We start from the raw sequence: 15177 nt of genomic DNA on the forward strand, positions 1-15177 counted from the left end.
GCTTGAAGCTGGTCCCAGGACAATTTTAGGTTCTGCTCGCAATGCATCATGGGAGGTTGAGTATGACTAGTGTGCCCACCATGCATACTTAAAGAGTAACTAAACCCCAAAAAATTTTCTGCTGAATGCATATGTATTTGGGTATTGAGTAGTTCTGTTTATTAATCCTATTCACACTCTTCCTCTTTTGTGTATTTAGTTGTAAAATGTCAGATATACTGGCCTCTAAAGTTTGAATACCAGCTAATACAACTGAATTTTGCTATTGGATGAAACGCAGTCTTTAAAATTCCTCTGCGTCATCAGCTTTCACTGTTGGCCCCGCCCCTACTATAAAAGCTGAGAGGAGGGAGAGGGTTTCCTCCAATCACAGCCCTTCAGTGAGCATTAATTGACAGCCTCACTCAGGAAGTCTAATGCTGTGTGCGTTCCCGTGGTGATGTTTTTGACTCTGTGCTTCTATAAAGCGCTAATGAAAGGGTTCATCAAGCTATGTGTGTATTTACAGACACTATGCTATGTGTGTGGGCTGACAGAGTGGGCGTGTCTTAATGCTACAGCAGTAACGCCCATGATCAAGGCATTTTTTAAATTTCCCTCCTTGTGGCAGCTCAGCAGAAAGCAGAGGTTTATTTAGTCTTTAAAATATGTCCTGATATAGTATACACCCTGATACTCAATCTTTCCATACTATCTAATGTGAACTACATACTCATTTTGACTTTGTGTGAGTAGTACGTTAGGATGTGATTTCGAACGTAGTCATTGACATTTTTAGAAAAGTTTTGCGCATTGCATTATGGGTAGTGGAGTCCTGTAGACAGAAGTGTTTTTACTTCATTCTCACTGTGATTTCTTTAGTTTTTTGCCAGACGAGGAGGACAGTGATTCTTTTGACTCCATTTTTATTGTAGTTTGTTCCCGTGATATGACTTCACTTCACGAGACTTTAAATTTTGCCTTGACTCAGATGTTTTTGTGTAAACCCAAAAATAAACATCTGCCATTGATTTTCCTCAACTTCCAGTCTGTGAAACACAAGGAATGTGTTGGGAAGTCCCTTTGGATAAGTTTTTAGGCAAACACAAGAAATCACAGTAAGAATGAAGTACCTGAATGTCAACCTTTTTCCTTCTTTTTGGAACAAATGACGTTTGATTCGTGGGTTGCAGTTTTAAAGTTGGTGAACGAGTTCTCTCAGCTTTTAGATGCAAACAGCTTTATTCATAGACACACAGAGCTGTCATTTCAGCTGTTTAATCATGTTCTTTGTTCTTGTTCATTCAGCAGAGACGTCAGGAAGGAAGAATTGTTAAAAAAAGGATGGATTTCTTGTTTTAATGTGTGGTTATTAATGTGCAATCTGCTGCTGTTTAATCATAAAAACATGGTTTTCTGTGCTATTTACAGGGGAATCCACAGTGGAGCTGATTACTTCATCTGCCTGCACTCCACCACCAACCTCATCATCATCATCATCCTCCTCCTCTTCCTCCTCCTCATCTGTAACCACCCAGCCAGCTCCGAGAACAGATTTGTTTCCTCTCCCGCTCATGGAAACCCTACCTGCTGCTTCCCCCAGCCGACCCCCCACCCCACCACAACAATCGGAGGCGGAGCCACCTGCACCCTCGCTCAATAACGAAGTGGAGGAAGAGGAGGCCCAAGAAGATCCTGAAATAAAGCAAAGGACGCCCAAAAAAGATCTGCTGGAGATCGACCGTTTCACCATCTGTGGCAACCGCATAGACTGAGCTGCAGCGGCCGCGGTTTAGCATAAAATCACTCAGGTAAGAAGAGTAGAAGAGAGCCAGTGGCCGAACGGCCAGCTCTCTAACCAGCAGCAGGAAGTGGATGAAAGAGGAAGTGACGGAGTGCAGTGACGGACGGTCCCGCTGCTGCTGAGTCGTGACATTGGACAAAAAAAAAAAGCTTTGAGTGGAGGAACGGAGACACGAGGCAGCGCACGCGTCTTAATGAGCTGCTGTGATGTCGTTGTTTGAAAAGAAACGCGTGAAAGCAAAGTGTGAGCGTGACTGCAAACGAGCAGCTCCTCCTACCTGTGAGCAACACAGGGACCACAAGGAGAAGAACAACTTCCTCCGTTTGCATGATTAAATCACCTCAGTCCAACTCTGTTCTGTTTCTCACCTCAAAACAAGCGTCGGAGGTTATTTTTACACATCCCACGAGATCTCACATATCCTCCTATTTACACAACCTCAGACAAAACCATTGTGCTTACGCAACACAAAGTGGGAATGATTTAGTTTTTGGTTTTTATCTCTTTTTTTCTTTCCTTTTCTTTCCTTTCTCTCCTTTTTATTTCTTTTTTTTTCTTTCCCTTTTTTTCCCCTTTTTCTTTTTCTCTCTCCTTTTTTCTTTTTTGTTTCCTTTTTTCCTATTCTGTTTTCTCTATTTTTTTTTCTCTTTTTTTCTTTCTTTGTTCCGTTTATTTCTTTTTTCTTTCTTTTTTCTCTTTTCTTCTTTCCTTTTTTATTTTTTTTCTCCCTTTTTTCTTTCTTTTTTTTTCTCTTTCTTTTCTTTTTCTTTTTTTCTGTGAAAAAAAAGAGGAAGTGAAATAAGTTCAAGTTTATTTTAAAGTAGAAGATTTATAACTTGGGGTGATTTGGTGGAAATTAAAATATATTTCTGTTTTTCTGACATAAAGCTGAGATGAGGGTTTTCAATCACTGGTTTTAAACAGCTGGGTCATGTACGTTGATAACAGGGAGGGGAATAGGTTTAAACTTCTTGGGTCATGAATGGGTTTGAGCGCGTAGGGTTGCAAAGTGAACTTAAGTTTGGGAATCATTTATTAGAATTAACCAGAAAAATGCAGTAATTAAAAAAATTTAAATAAACTATCATATCCAAACATAGATATACTGTAGGGATGCACCGAATCGAAAACTCTTGGCCAAAATCCGAAATGCCAAAAGAAATGATTATGCATATTATTAGACCCATTGTATTTATTGCTATAAATGTGTACTAACCTCCTTAAATTAAAACATTGCAATTGTATAAATCCATTTTAATGCTTCAAAGAATAAATCAATTAAAAGTATGAAAATATTTATTTAGCACTGGCATTCCAACAGTGCACAATATAAAAGAAAAATAAATAAAATGTTTAACTCACATTAAATAATAATGTACAGGCCTATAACTGACTGCTGAAAGGATCTCTGAGAAACATGCGCTGACGGACAGAAACTAGATTACGTGTTTCGGCCAAAAACTGAAAATATTTGGTCGTCGGAATTTCGGCGCATTACGATAAAAAACACAGTTTAACAGATCTATTCGTAAGTTGAACTTTACTATTATTAAAAATTAGTTTTTTAGGATTTGCAGAATGTCATACAATCTTAAACATTAATTCCCAAGTAAGTTTTCCAAATTTGAAACTTCCCAGAATTTTGCAGCCCTACGCACACGCTTAGGTGATGACATACAAGAGCTCATCAGTACCATAATCCAATATCTACAACGCAGATGGAAATGAGGTAATTTGAAATGTGTCTTTGGATCAAGTTGCTTGAAAAAAAAATATATACAGATATTTATTTATGAATTTCTATTGATTTGTTTTCTAAAGAATGCACTGCTGGGCCTCGGTGTGTTCAGTTTGGGTTGTTTTTTTTTTCTGTTTGGCCTGTGAACTAATACTCCATGTTTACATTGTACGACAATAGAAGCAATATTTGTACAACTAAATGCCTTCAACCATGCCTGTGTTTTACGTTTAATTGCATTGAGTGACTTTGCCAAGTTAATAATTTAGCAGTAAAATAATAATAATAATACAATAATGAATAATACTATGAGTATTTTTAAAATATTTTATTTGTACCTCATCCATGATATGATCTTGAGCCATCCCAAAGCTTTCTATTTTTTTTAAACCTAAATACCTTTAATATAAATCATTTTAATTATTTGCGTCATTGTGTGCTGTTTTTGTGCATCATGTTTACAGCGTGTACAGCACAATTAAATAACCTGGTTTAGTTTTTTTAATGCTCAGTGCTGCAGCTTTCCTTCACTCTCTCCAAATAAAACCTAACGCTGTTTATTTTTCTGCATCTTTGTTTATTTGTCGTTTATGATGGATGTGTTTCTTCTGTTAAAGCAACAGGACATGGAACGTGGAGACATGACCTGCAGTTTGATTCCAGAACAATGAGGATTTCTAATGTGATCACTGCAAACTTTGAGGTATAACATTTACGGTAAATTTCCACGGGAACTTAAGTTTGGGAATTTTGGAAAAATTCTGAATTATACATTTTTTCATTTGATATACTGTATTTATTGGAATTAACTTGAAATTGTAACTTATATTTAACTGATGCTGATATTTTAGATGATGCTAAAATGTTTTCCCTCAACTGTATTTAACATCTAAACTTTACTTTTAAAACGTCCTGTTAAATCACATGGAGAGTTTCCAACTTTGAAAATTCCCAAATTTTGCAACTACTTAAAATCTTGTTTTTTTAATTCTTGCTGTTTTGAATAGATGCTAATATCTGGATTTGCATATTATAGTTATTTAAATTTCTAGTTAATTTCAATAAATAAATCTCACGAAAAGTTGATGTTTTTGATTATTCCCATAATTCCTGATCTTTTTGCAACAATAAATTTAATATTTTTTAACCTATTTACTTAATATTTAAATTTGATTAATATATATGTTTACATTAGCCTGTCATTTAAAGCATAAATAGATTATGCATTATGTTTCCACAGCTTGTGATTTACTAATTAATGTTAAAAGGCATTTCAGGTTTCTGCACATTAAAGGAAACTCCTCGCTTTCATTTCATGCTCAGAAACATGGACTAAAGTCAATCAGTTGTTTACGTGATGTGCTTCTAAACTCTTGTCTCCACTGGCCGAGGAGGAATTTGCAGATTTCCAGCTGTGCGCTGATCCCAGATCTGCAGAATATTTCACAGCTGAGCTCAGCTGGCAGAGACGATGCTGCATTATCAGAGTTCACTGTTTAAATTCCTCCTAAAGGGAATTCATACAAACTCAAAATAAATAATAGCACTTTTTTATTAATCTGATCGATTTGGCAATATTTCACCAATCGATCCAAAAAATGTCCACATCGATTTTTTTTTCATATTTTTTTTTTTTTTTTTTAAAAAAGAAAAATCCATTTAATTGCTCTAACGCACACTATGCATAGCACATAAACTCCCGGTCACTAGGTGCCAGTGAACCACATCAGACCTTGTTAAACTATCTCACTATTTTATGCATTTTTTTTAACTGGAAGATGATTGGACTTTATTTTCATAAATCATATTGGGCACTTTTATTATTGGTGCCCATTTTTGCCACTAGAAAAATAATATTATGGCAAATCATAAATATGAGTTAGTGAAGTCATAATTATAAGAGAGAAAGTCATGATTATGTGATAGAAAGTCATATTTATGAGAAGATTATTTTTTTATGTAATGTAAATTTGCAAAGAAACATACAAAAATGTGACGGAAATATTTTCCAATAAAGACGTGTTTATGTATTTGTACTATTTTCTACTATGTATTATGTGTTGAATAAACAGAACTGAACTGAATAAACAGTCAAAATATGCGTTTTGAATGAATTAATATTATTATTCAAAGTGTAATTCAGAATGGTAACAGACAATGATCCATTTGTATCTCATAATTATGACTTTCTCTCATAATTGTGACTTTCTGTCTCATAATTATAACTCTCTCATAATTGTGACTTTCTGTCTCATAATTATAACTTTCTCTCATAATTATAATTATACTATCTCATAATTATGACTTTTTCTCATAATTGTAACGATACTAACTCATAGTTCTGACTTTCTATCTCATAATTATGACTTTTTCTCATAGTTGTAAGTATACTAGCTCGTAATTGTGACTTTCTGTCTCATAATTAGTACTTTCTTTTTTTTTTTTTTGTGGCAGAAACTGGCTTCCATACTTTTATAGATGTATGTTTTTTTTTTTTTTAAAAGAATTTAAGAACTTTAATCACAAAAGTTTAACTTTAAAAACATTTTTATTTAACAGTTTGATAAACATACCACTTGTTTTTAATATTGAATTACAGTTGGTTACCATTTATACTTGTTCTCGCAAGTTTCAGAAATATGAAATAAATAGTATTTCATATAATTTTGTACTTATTGATATTATGATATATATTGTCTTGTTTAGTATCAGGATATATTGTATTGTGACATGGAAATCGTGAATTGTATTGCAATGTCGGGAACATGGCAATGCACATCCTATTCAGTACAGCTTGAATGAGAACGTAACTTTGCCAAAAATGTACAGAAATGTCTAAAAATGGAAGTTCGGCACTAAGATGCCGACTCATCAGTCCCAGAATTGAGTAGTGCATGAATCTGGTTTTTAAATCCCTGGATATGTAGCAGTAGTATAGTTGTTCTTAGAAGGCGCTGCTTATGCAATACCATCAGTTAAAGCTCGTCAAAAACAGGACATGACAACACAAAGAACCCAAAGGTTCTTTTAGTTGCTTTCTCGTAAGCCGAAGCTTAACTCCGGTGTTGACCTCACCTGACGGTCGGCCTCAGTCAATCTGTAGCACACATTCTAGGAAGGATAAGCTTCTTACTGAGGGCTGAGACGAGCTTCAGCTCCGTCACAGTTACCTGGAAACAGTCTGTAGCCAAGGACGAGAAGGAGAACCGTCGTACTTCCTGTTGGGTTCTGGTCCAGTGCTGCAGTCTGGACCTGGTGCAGGAACTAGACCAGTTCTTAAACTTTAATGGTTCAAGAACCCCCTTTCTCTTACTTCTGAATTCAAGTACCCCCTTTGTCCGACTGCAACAATTTGCTCAGAAAACTATTTTTAAAACAACTGTATAGCATAATGATGGAATAATTGACTGATAACACACATTTTAAGGCATCTTATTTTGTAAATAAGTGGAAAGAAACAGTATTTAGTGCAGTGGTTCCCATTCCTTTTTTTGGGTTGTGACCCCATTTTGATATTTAAATATATAATAATATAAATACTTTTTTCCCCTAGAATTAGTTTTTGGTCATGTTTGAGCTCAGATATATGTATATACTTTTGTTTTAAACAGCATTTTAGTTGAACTAGATTTATATTTCACAAAGTGAAAGTATAGAAATACAGTTGTTTAAGATTGTGTGTCGTTTTCATTTAAATAAATAATAATAATGATTAGAAAAAATAGAATTCAATACATAGAACGTCTCGAGATTCGGTTGGCGCGAAAATGATTAGCGCAAAAATGATTAGTAAGATAATTGATAATGCTGACGACAAACATTTCCGTTGACGCATCGTTTAGTGTTGTAAATTCATGATAAAATCAGGCCGGCGGCCGCTCTCTGCTTCATTTTCGCTGCAGTACCATACATGAACTGCTGCGGTGTCGCTTCACCATTTACATTATGACGAAGAATCGCGCAACAGAAGAAGAACCAACCTAAAGTCTTAAAAGTTTGGCAGCATTTCACTGAAAACTTATACTACACTTGTATTTTTAAAAGAACAACAAATTAATATATATTTTGTGCAGTCACTTTGTTTTATGGCACTTCAAATATCTGTACATTATGCACATTATATTAAGAACATTATATTTTTTAATGAATTTGGAAAAACTGTGATGAAAACTCTGCCTATGCCTCAAGTGGGCTGCAGATTTTAGATGGGGAGAAAATAACGAATTTAACGCTATTGTGCCCTAGTTTTTTAATATTAGTTGAATTCACCTCGAAGTTTCCTGATTTTTTTTTTCTTTTTTCAATTTTTGTGTAATTTAGAGGAATTTTGTGGAATTTTTTGTGAGAAATTGCAAAACTTGTGGAAAAAGTCAGTTATTTTCACAATTTGCAATTAGTAATGACTGCATTCATGTGAAAAATATTGTGGAGTTGGCGAATTCAAAATATCTGGATTATTTGGTAATTTACACAAAAAACTATGTTTTCTGTTGATTCACGTTTTTCCTGCGGGCTGAATTGGATGCTCTAAATGGCCGGATTTGGCCCCTGGGCCTTAAGTTTGACACATTTGCACTAATGTAACTGGAGTTCCTATTGACTGATCTCAGTAATATGATGTTCTTGCTTTCAGTCTATACCACGTGTCCTCACAAAGCCCCATTTGTCCCAGTGCCATCTAATGGTCGTGTGTTATCAGTAGGTGAGGGTCCTTACAATCAGACCCCCCCCCCATCATAGACTCCATCAGGGGGAGCAAACAGGGAGGACAAGGAGGTCATTGTGCAAACACACAGAGGCTGGGCCCACCTGATCGCTGATCCTCCAATCACCATCAGGCTACATCTCAGGTGTCCCCTCAGGTGGAAACAGGTCAAAGGTCAGGAGGACAGAGTGTTTATGTTAGCATGCTGCTAATTCAGATTAAAGCAAGCACATGTGACATGCTGATGATATACACACTAATGTGTATATACATTATGGAATAAGTATATACTGTAGCTACTTTCTCTGCTTTGATTCCAACCTCAAGTCTTTCTCAGTGTCTTGCAGAAACACTTTTTATTCCACGGGGTGAAATGATCCTTCCATCTCAGAGTAGTTGATACATTATATTATTATATTTGTAAGATACAAAAAGAATCAGACTTCTATGGAAGCTGGAATCCTATAAAAAACTGACAAATCCCTGCCTGAATGGAAAGAACCAATCAGATGTCTTCATGTCCCCCCTCTGCCCCTCCCTTCACCCGGGCGGACACTCATCATGTGATACCGTTCTCAGAAATATTGAGCATGAATTAGGATCCTGTTGGGGCGTGGCTTTGGAGGGAGCTCTGATGTGAGCATACAAAGAGGGAGAAGGGGGTGGAGCTTAGAGGAGAACATTGCGGACTGCACCTTTAGAGGCTGTACGACGAAGCAGGATTTCCTCTTATTGCGTTAACTTCCAGAATTTATTTAGCGTGTCCTGTACTACTACGCTGGTTAACTTCTTACCGGGTTAAATCACCATGGAAACCTAGGCTGAACACCTAACCACCAGCTTTGTAGTACAGGTCCCCCCTGACTTCTAAAATAATTTATATAAATTGTCCAGGAATGCTTTGTTTAAAATGTAATTATATATATATATATATATATATATATTTTTTTTTTTTTTTTTTTTGTATAATATTTTACCTTTCTAAAATTTGTTGTATTTGCATAACATTGTGAGGCTGAAATGATGTCGCAAAAGCTTTAAAGAATAGTTTAGAATGTAAAACTTAATGTTTTCAGTCTATAAAAAATAAATAAATTAGTAGAAAACATTACCAATTAGAATGACAAGCATTGTTTGATCAGAATCAGATTCAGTTTTTTTTGCCAAGTAGAGTTTTTAGACAATACAAGGAATTTTACTTGGTGGATGGTGTGAAAAAGCAAAAATAAATCAGAAACAGTATAATAATAATAATAATGTGGATATATATATATATATATATACAATCAAAAGTGATGAGTAACAAAGTACAAAATACTTCATTACTGTACTTAAGTAGTTTTTCTGGTATCTGTACTTTACTTGAGTATTTTTTTTTTTTTTTTTTTGGCGACTTTTTACTTTGACTCCTTAGTTTTCTCAACAAATGTTTGTACTTTCTACTCCTTAAATTTTAAAAATGAGCTTTGAAAATGTTAAAATCAAAGCTGCTCTGGGATTTATTGAGCATTTGTGCCTTTTTTTTTCTTGACACATTTTATTTACAAATAGTATTTATTATTAGTGCTAAATTCTCCAGTATTCTACAAGTTCTTAAAAAAATAAAATTATTAAAAAAGGGAATTTGCTAGTTTAAAATTCATGTCTTATAATTAAGGAACATTTGTTTTAGTTTTTTTTTACTTAAGTACATTTAGTAGCATGTACTTTATTATTATTATTAATAATTTTTTTATTCGAAGTGTCTATTGATACGGAAACGTATCAATAGCCTGTTCGTCCCGCCCACACTGTTCCTCCCGCCCACACTAATTAATCCTCGTTCTACTCCCGCCAACCACGAACTAACGCGAGAGTGAGGACACAACAAAAGGGAACGTCACAATTACATACATTAATTCAGGGCGGCAAACACACACGGAAACACCCAACGTGGCAACCCAGACATGGCAACATAGAACAACATTAAGGCTGGATTCACCGGTATCACATAGCCCCCTTCTAAAAGGGTCAGCCGTCCCGGCGACCCCATTAATCCACATAATCCGTGAGGTAACCAGGGCGCCTGCGGGTCCGCACAGGGCGCTCGCGCTCCTCGGGTGTCACCGCTGAGTGGGACTCACCCGCGAGAGCGGAAATCAGTCCATCTTCTCCCTGGGCAGTCTGTGGAGCCTGTGGGTGGTATGGTGCAAGTCTGTCCCGATGCAACACCACGACTCGTCCCCTGATCGGCATGCGCACTCGGTACACCACATCATTCAGTTTGTCCATCACCTCACCGGGTCCCTGCCACTGGCTGCTCAGTTTAGGGACAGTTTACCCACACCTTGTCTCCCGCAGCAAACACCTGTCCCCTGCACCGTGTGTCATACGCCCTCTTTTGACGCACTCCAGCGCTGGTCTGAGCCTGGCGGGTGAAATCATGGATCTCGTGAAGGTGATCCCTCAGCCGCCGATAATAATCCATTTCTTTTCCACCAGTGATCTCCGGTTCAGGTGGGGCTCCGAACACTAAATCCACCGGTGTCCGGAGCTCCCGCCCGAACATAAGGGCTGCCGGTGTGCACTGACTGGACTCCTGGACTGCAGTGCGGTACGACCAGAGGACCAGCGGCAAATACCGGTCCCAGTCCCGCTGATGATGACTGGTCAGAATAGCGAGCTGGGTTGCAAGAGTGCGGTTAAACCGCTCACCAACCCGTCACTTTGGGGGTGAAGAGGTGTGGTTCTGGTCTTGTGTACCCGAGTCGCCGACAGACCTCGTTAAAGACCTGGGATTCGAAGTTTCGGCCCTGATCGCTGTGGAGCTCCGCCGGAACTCCGAAACGAGTGAACATCTCCTCAACCAGCTTCTCTGCGGTGGTGATGGCGCTCTGATCCGGCACCGCATATGCCTCCGGCCACTTGGTGAAATAATCCATGGCCACGAGAACATAGCGGTGCACGGAGTCAGTCACGGGAAACGGGCCGAGGATATCCACTCCCACTCGCTCCATCGGGGCTCCCACCAGGTACTGCTGCAGCGGTGCTCGGGAGCGCTGGGAAGGGCCCTTCCGAGCAGCTCAAACTCTCTGCGACAGCCGGGCCAGTAGAACCGTCCTCGGAGACGACGAAAAGTTTTAGCGTTCCCATAATGACCCGTGTTGCTGGCGTCCGTGTCGATGATGAAAGGTCGGCGGGGATCTGGAAAAGCCAGGACCGGAGCCTCCGTTAGAGCTGCTCTGAGTTGGTTAAATGCGGCAGCACACGCGTCATCCCACCGGTAGGCCTGACCTTTATTTGTCAGGCGGTGAAGAGGGCTGGCTATGGTGGCAAAACCTTGAATGAAACGCCGATAATAGGACGCCAGTCCCAGGAAGCTCCGCACCTCGCTGACATTTGTGGGAACAGGCCAGTCTCTGACAGTGGCGGCCTTAGCGGGGTCAGTGGCTACCCCGTCAGCGCTCACCACATGATTCAACTTCAGTCCGGCTCGGCGAATGGCAGTGAACACCTCCCGTAGGTTAGCCAGGGCACCCTCGTAGCTTCCAGCGTGCACCAGCAGGTCATCCAGGTAAATGACGCACCCGCTCCATCAGCCGCTCGAACGTTGCTGGTGCATTGCAGAGCCCAAACGGCATAACCCGAAACTGCCACAGTCCCTGACCGATGGTGAAAGCCGTTTTCGGTTTAGCGTCAGGGGCCAACTCCACCTGCACCAACCCCGTCTGTGTACAGTCCTCATCCTTGGCAGCGAAAATGTCCACAAAGTCTTTTAGGAGGCCCTCCAAATCTTGCTTTTGTCGGGGATTTAATCCATTGCAGCTGCGTTGTAAAAGCTCCTGCACCGCTCTCGTTGATTCCGCGGAGGGGGAGTTGCTGGTGGAGGGGATCCTCACTGGTGCTTACAGGTGTTTGGCGTGAAACTGCTGACTGCGTTAATTCTCTTGGTTATGCCCGCCTTCCTTCCACGTTGCAGCCCGATGGTCTCACCCCCCAGTGTGATGCTTGCTTTGGTGGCGTTGATGCAGGCTCCCCAGTGTGACAGTAAGTCCAGGCCGATGATGCACGACTCCTTAATGTCAGCCAGTCCCGCTGTCGTTTCCCTCCAGCGGGGCTGTTCTGACTCGGTGCGGGGGCGGGGGCAGTCGCAGGCTCATCACACCGATAGCAGCGGTCAGATGAGCGGCGTGGGCGCTGTCTGGTCGATGAACGTCGCTGCTAAAATTGCGGGGTGGGTGACTGGGCTTGGCGTACCTCCTCAATGTCATAGTCAGCCATCCTGACGCAGGGTTGAATGCTTGGTGCCGCCCGTGCTGTGGAGACGTTGGCTTCAACACGCTCCTCCTCCAGTGTCTGAGGCGTCGCCAGGCGAACACATGGAGAGCTAACTCTTCCTGCGTCATGTGGGGGATACGAGCGTAACCCCTGCGAACGTGTAGCTGAATGTCCGCCGCAAAGGCGCCCAGGCTTTCTCCTTCCCGGCGGCGGTGCGAGCAAGTTCCGCTCCTCTGCTGGGGCCAAGTCCAGAAGCACCTGCTGCGCCCGGCCTTCCAGTGCGAGGGCCAGATGTGTGGCGGTGTCTCCTTCGCTCCATCCATTGTGTGCTGCAGCGATTCGAACCTGTTTGAGGTATAACTCCAGCTGGTTCGTGCCGTCATATTTCGGCAACTTGACAGCAGCCTTGGGTGTGACTGTAGTGGCGGCGGGCTGTTGCGGTTCGGGGCTGTAGCTCTGTCGTTCTGCAGGTTTCTGGTCTCGAACCGCAGTGGGCCTTAGTGACTCAGGGTGGTGTGGCCGCTTGTCGCTGGAGCCGTCGGGGAGGCATGGGGTTCTCCACTTCTCCGCTCTCTCTCGGCGGGCATCTTCCCGCAGTTCTGTTGGACTTCCGTCACGTTCCATCATCCCACTTCTGACACCAATGTAGTGTGGATGAGCCGTGAAATAAGGGTTATTGAAGTCTTGTCAGAATTCGCCTTTTATTGCTGAACAAGGGAGCAGGACAATCGCACACAGTGCTCTTACACACCATCCACAGTCAGCACTTGAACAAACACACTCCTTTTCCTCCCGCCCACACTAATTAATCCTCGTTCTACTCCCGCCAACCACGAACTAACGCGAGAGTGAGGACACAACAAAAGGAAACGTCACAATCACATACATTAATTCAGGGCGGCAAACACACACGGAAACACCCAACGTGGCAACCCAGACATGGCAACATAGAACAACATTGAGGCTGGTTTCACCGGCATCACACATTTTAACACAGCAAATTCCACCTTTAAAAATACATATACGAAAAAAATTAACATTTTAGGTATTTCCTGGGTTAGGGGTAGGGTTAAAGCTAAAATAAAAGGGTTTGTCGGGTAGCTAAAAATAAATATGAGCTAAAATAAAACTGACGGAACTTTAAATCACGTCACCTAAACTGGCCATTTTTTAATTTTTTTTAAATTAAAGTAACTACTTTTACTTGAGTACTGATGCCCTCTCACTTCTCAGTAGCGGGAGCGCGCACCCCCACCCGCGCTCACGTTGACGCAGCGCGTCCCCGTGAGCTCTGGGATGTAGAGGAGAGAGGCAGACGCGCCGCTCATCGCTGCGGGGCTGAGCGCGTCGAGGAGCGGACGAACACTAGAGGACACACCGGGTGAACATCGCCCGTCCTGGAGCTTCTGACCCGCAGGAAGCGATGCCCGGAACGAGTCCGTCCGCGGGCGGCAGCACCTGAAAAGCCCCCCACCGGAACACTTTAGAATCCACTGAGAGGATTCAGGAACCCGGTCCGGATCACTCTGCCTGCGTTTGACCCCAGTTGGACGGACCGTTTGCCGGTTGTGGGCACGATGTGTCGGATCGGGACTGTGGTTCTCCTGCTTCTGCTGTCGGTGTCCGCTGAACTCCAGCTGGAGACGGAGCCGCGGAGACTTCCACCTCCGGGAAAGTTGGACTTCGGGTATGTACCGGCGGGAGTTTACGAGACGTTGGCTCACTACGAACCGGGACCGATCGGGATCCTGTTCCACATGGTTCACGGGTTCCTGTGCGCGGTGCAGCCCAACGCCTTCCCTCACGGTGAGAGCATCAGACAGAGACATTAGACACACACAGCAGGGTTAGGGATGGGTATCATGGATCTTTGTGGGTAACACTGTTACAATCATCCATTGGACTGACTTTAAACGTCAAAAATCCAATAATAAAACACTATTATCATCTATGTGTATCATCTAACACAGTGGAGCCTCTGTAATAGATTATAGGAGGCAGAATAAAAAATACATGTAATGATTTAACCTTTATTGATCTTCAATTGGATTGATTATTGTTAAAATTGCAATTTCACAGGGTCTCTTATTCTAATCCAAGGGTTAGCAACACGGTGCCCGCGGGCACCAGGTAGCCCGCATGGACCATGTGAGGGGCCCATAAGAGCTCCATTCACAATTATTTGATTTACTTTCCAGGATTCAAACTCAAAAACATAAATACATATGATAGATGGAGTCAGTATTTAGTAGAGTTAAATACTGCTGATAAAGTTTTAGTATTAATAGAACTATCTTTAAATGTTTATTTTCACTGAAACATTGTGTTTTTAAGTGTTGCAGATCTGATGTATGGCCAGTGGCATGATATATATATATATATATATATATATATATATATATATATATATATATATATAATGATATATTTTTAAAAACGCAAGGTGGATTTTATAGAACATTTTTTGAAAATGAAACTATTGCATCAGAAGTGTTAAATGTTGAAACCTCAACATTTCCTACTTTTTCCTTCATTATTATCTTATACCCTCTAGTTAACTCATTCACTGCCAGTCCTTTTCAGAGCAGCCAACCCCCAGGATTTTTAGATGATTTTCACTGATTTTTTTAAGACCCACAGAATATTTTGTACTATGACAACCTGACATCTGAAACCAGATTCTGAAAGATTAGA

At 40.9% G+C, this 15177-nt stretch overlaps 3 protein-coding genes across 13 annotated transcripts in view; 2 read left to right on the plus strand and 1 right to left on the minus strand.

Moving 5' to 3' along the window:
• The window catches only part of tapt1a (transmembrane anterior posterior transformation 1a), a 42008-nt gene extending 39639 nt beyond the window's left edge, over positions 1-2369 (plus strand). For both annotated transcript variants that reach the window (XM_028458959.1, XM_028458960.1), the window contains one exon: positions 1411-2369. In XM_028458959.1, coding sequence (XP_028314760.1) covers positions 1411-1754 — 344 coding nt within the window. In that variant the 3' untranslated portion in view covers positions 1755-2369. The remainder of the gene's footprint in view (positions 1-1410) is intronic.
• Positions 1-15177, minus strand: part of anxa5a (annexin A5a) — a 1189405-nt gene that overhangs the window by 1038698 nt on the left and 135530 nt on the right. The gene's annotated exons all lie outside the window — the stretch shown is intronic.
• Positions 13773-15177, plus strand: part of prom1a (prominin 1a) — a 101089-nt gene continuing 99684 nt past the window's right edge. For all 10 annotated transcript variants that reach the window (XM_028458945.1, XM_028458946.1, XM_028458949.1 and 7 more), the window contains exon 1: positions 13773-14289. In XM_028458945.1, the coding sequence (XP_028314746.1) occupies positions 14061-14289 (229 nt within the window). In that variant the 5' untranslated portion in view covers positions 13773-14060. The remainder of the gene's footprint in view (positions 14290-15177) is intronic.

This window comes from Gouania willdenowi, chromosome 10 (genome assembly GCF_900634775.1).
Source record: "Gouania willdenowi chromosome 10, fGouWil2.1, whole genome shotgun sequence".
NCBI classification, from domain to species: Eukaryota; Metazoa; Chordata; class Actinopteri; order Blenniiformes; family Gobiesocidae; genus Gouania; species Gouania willdenowi.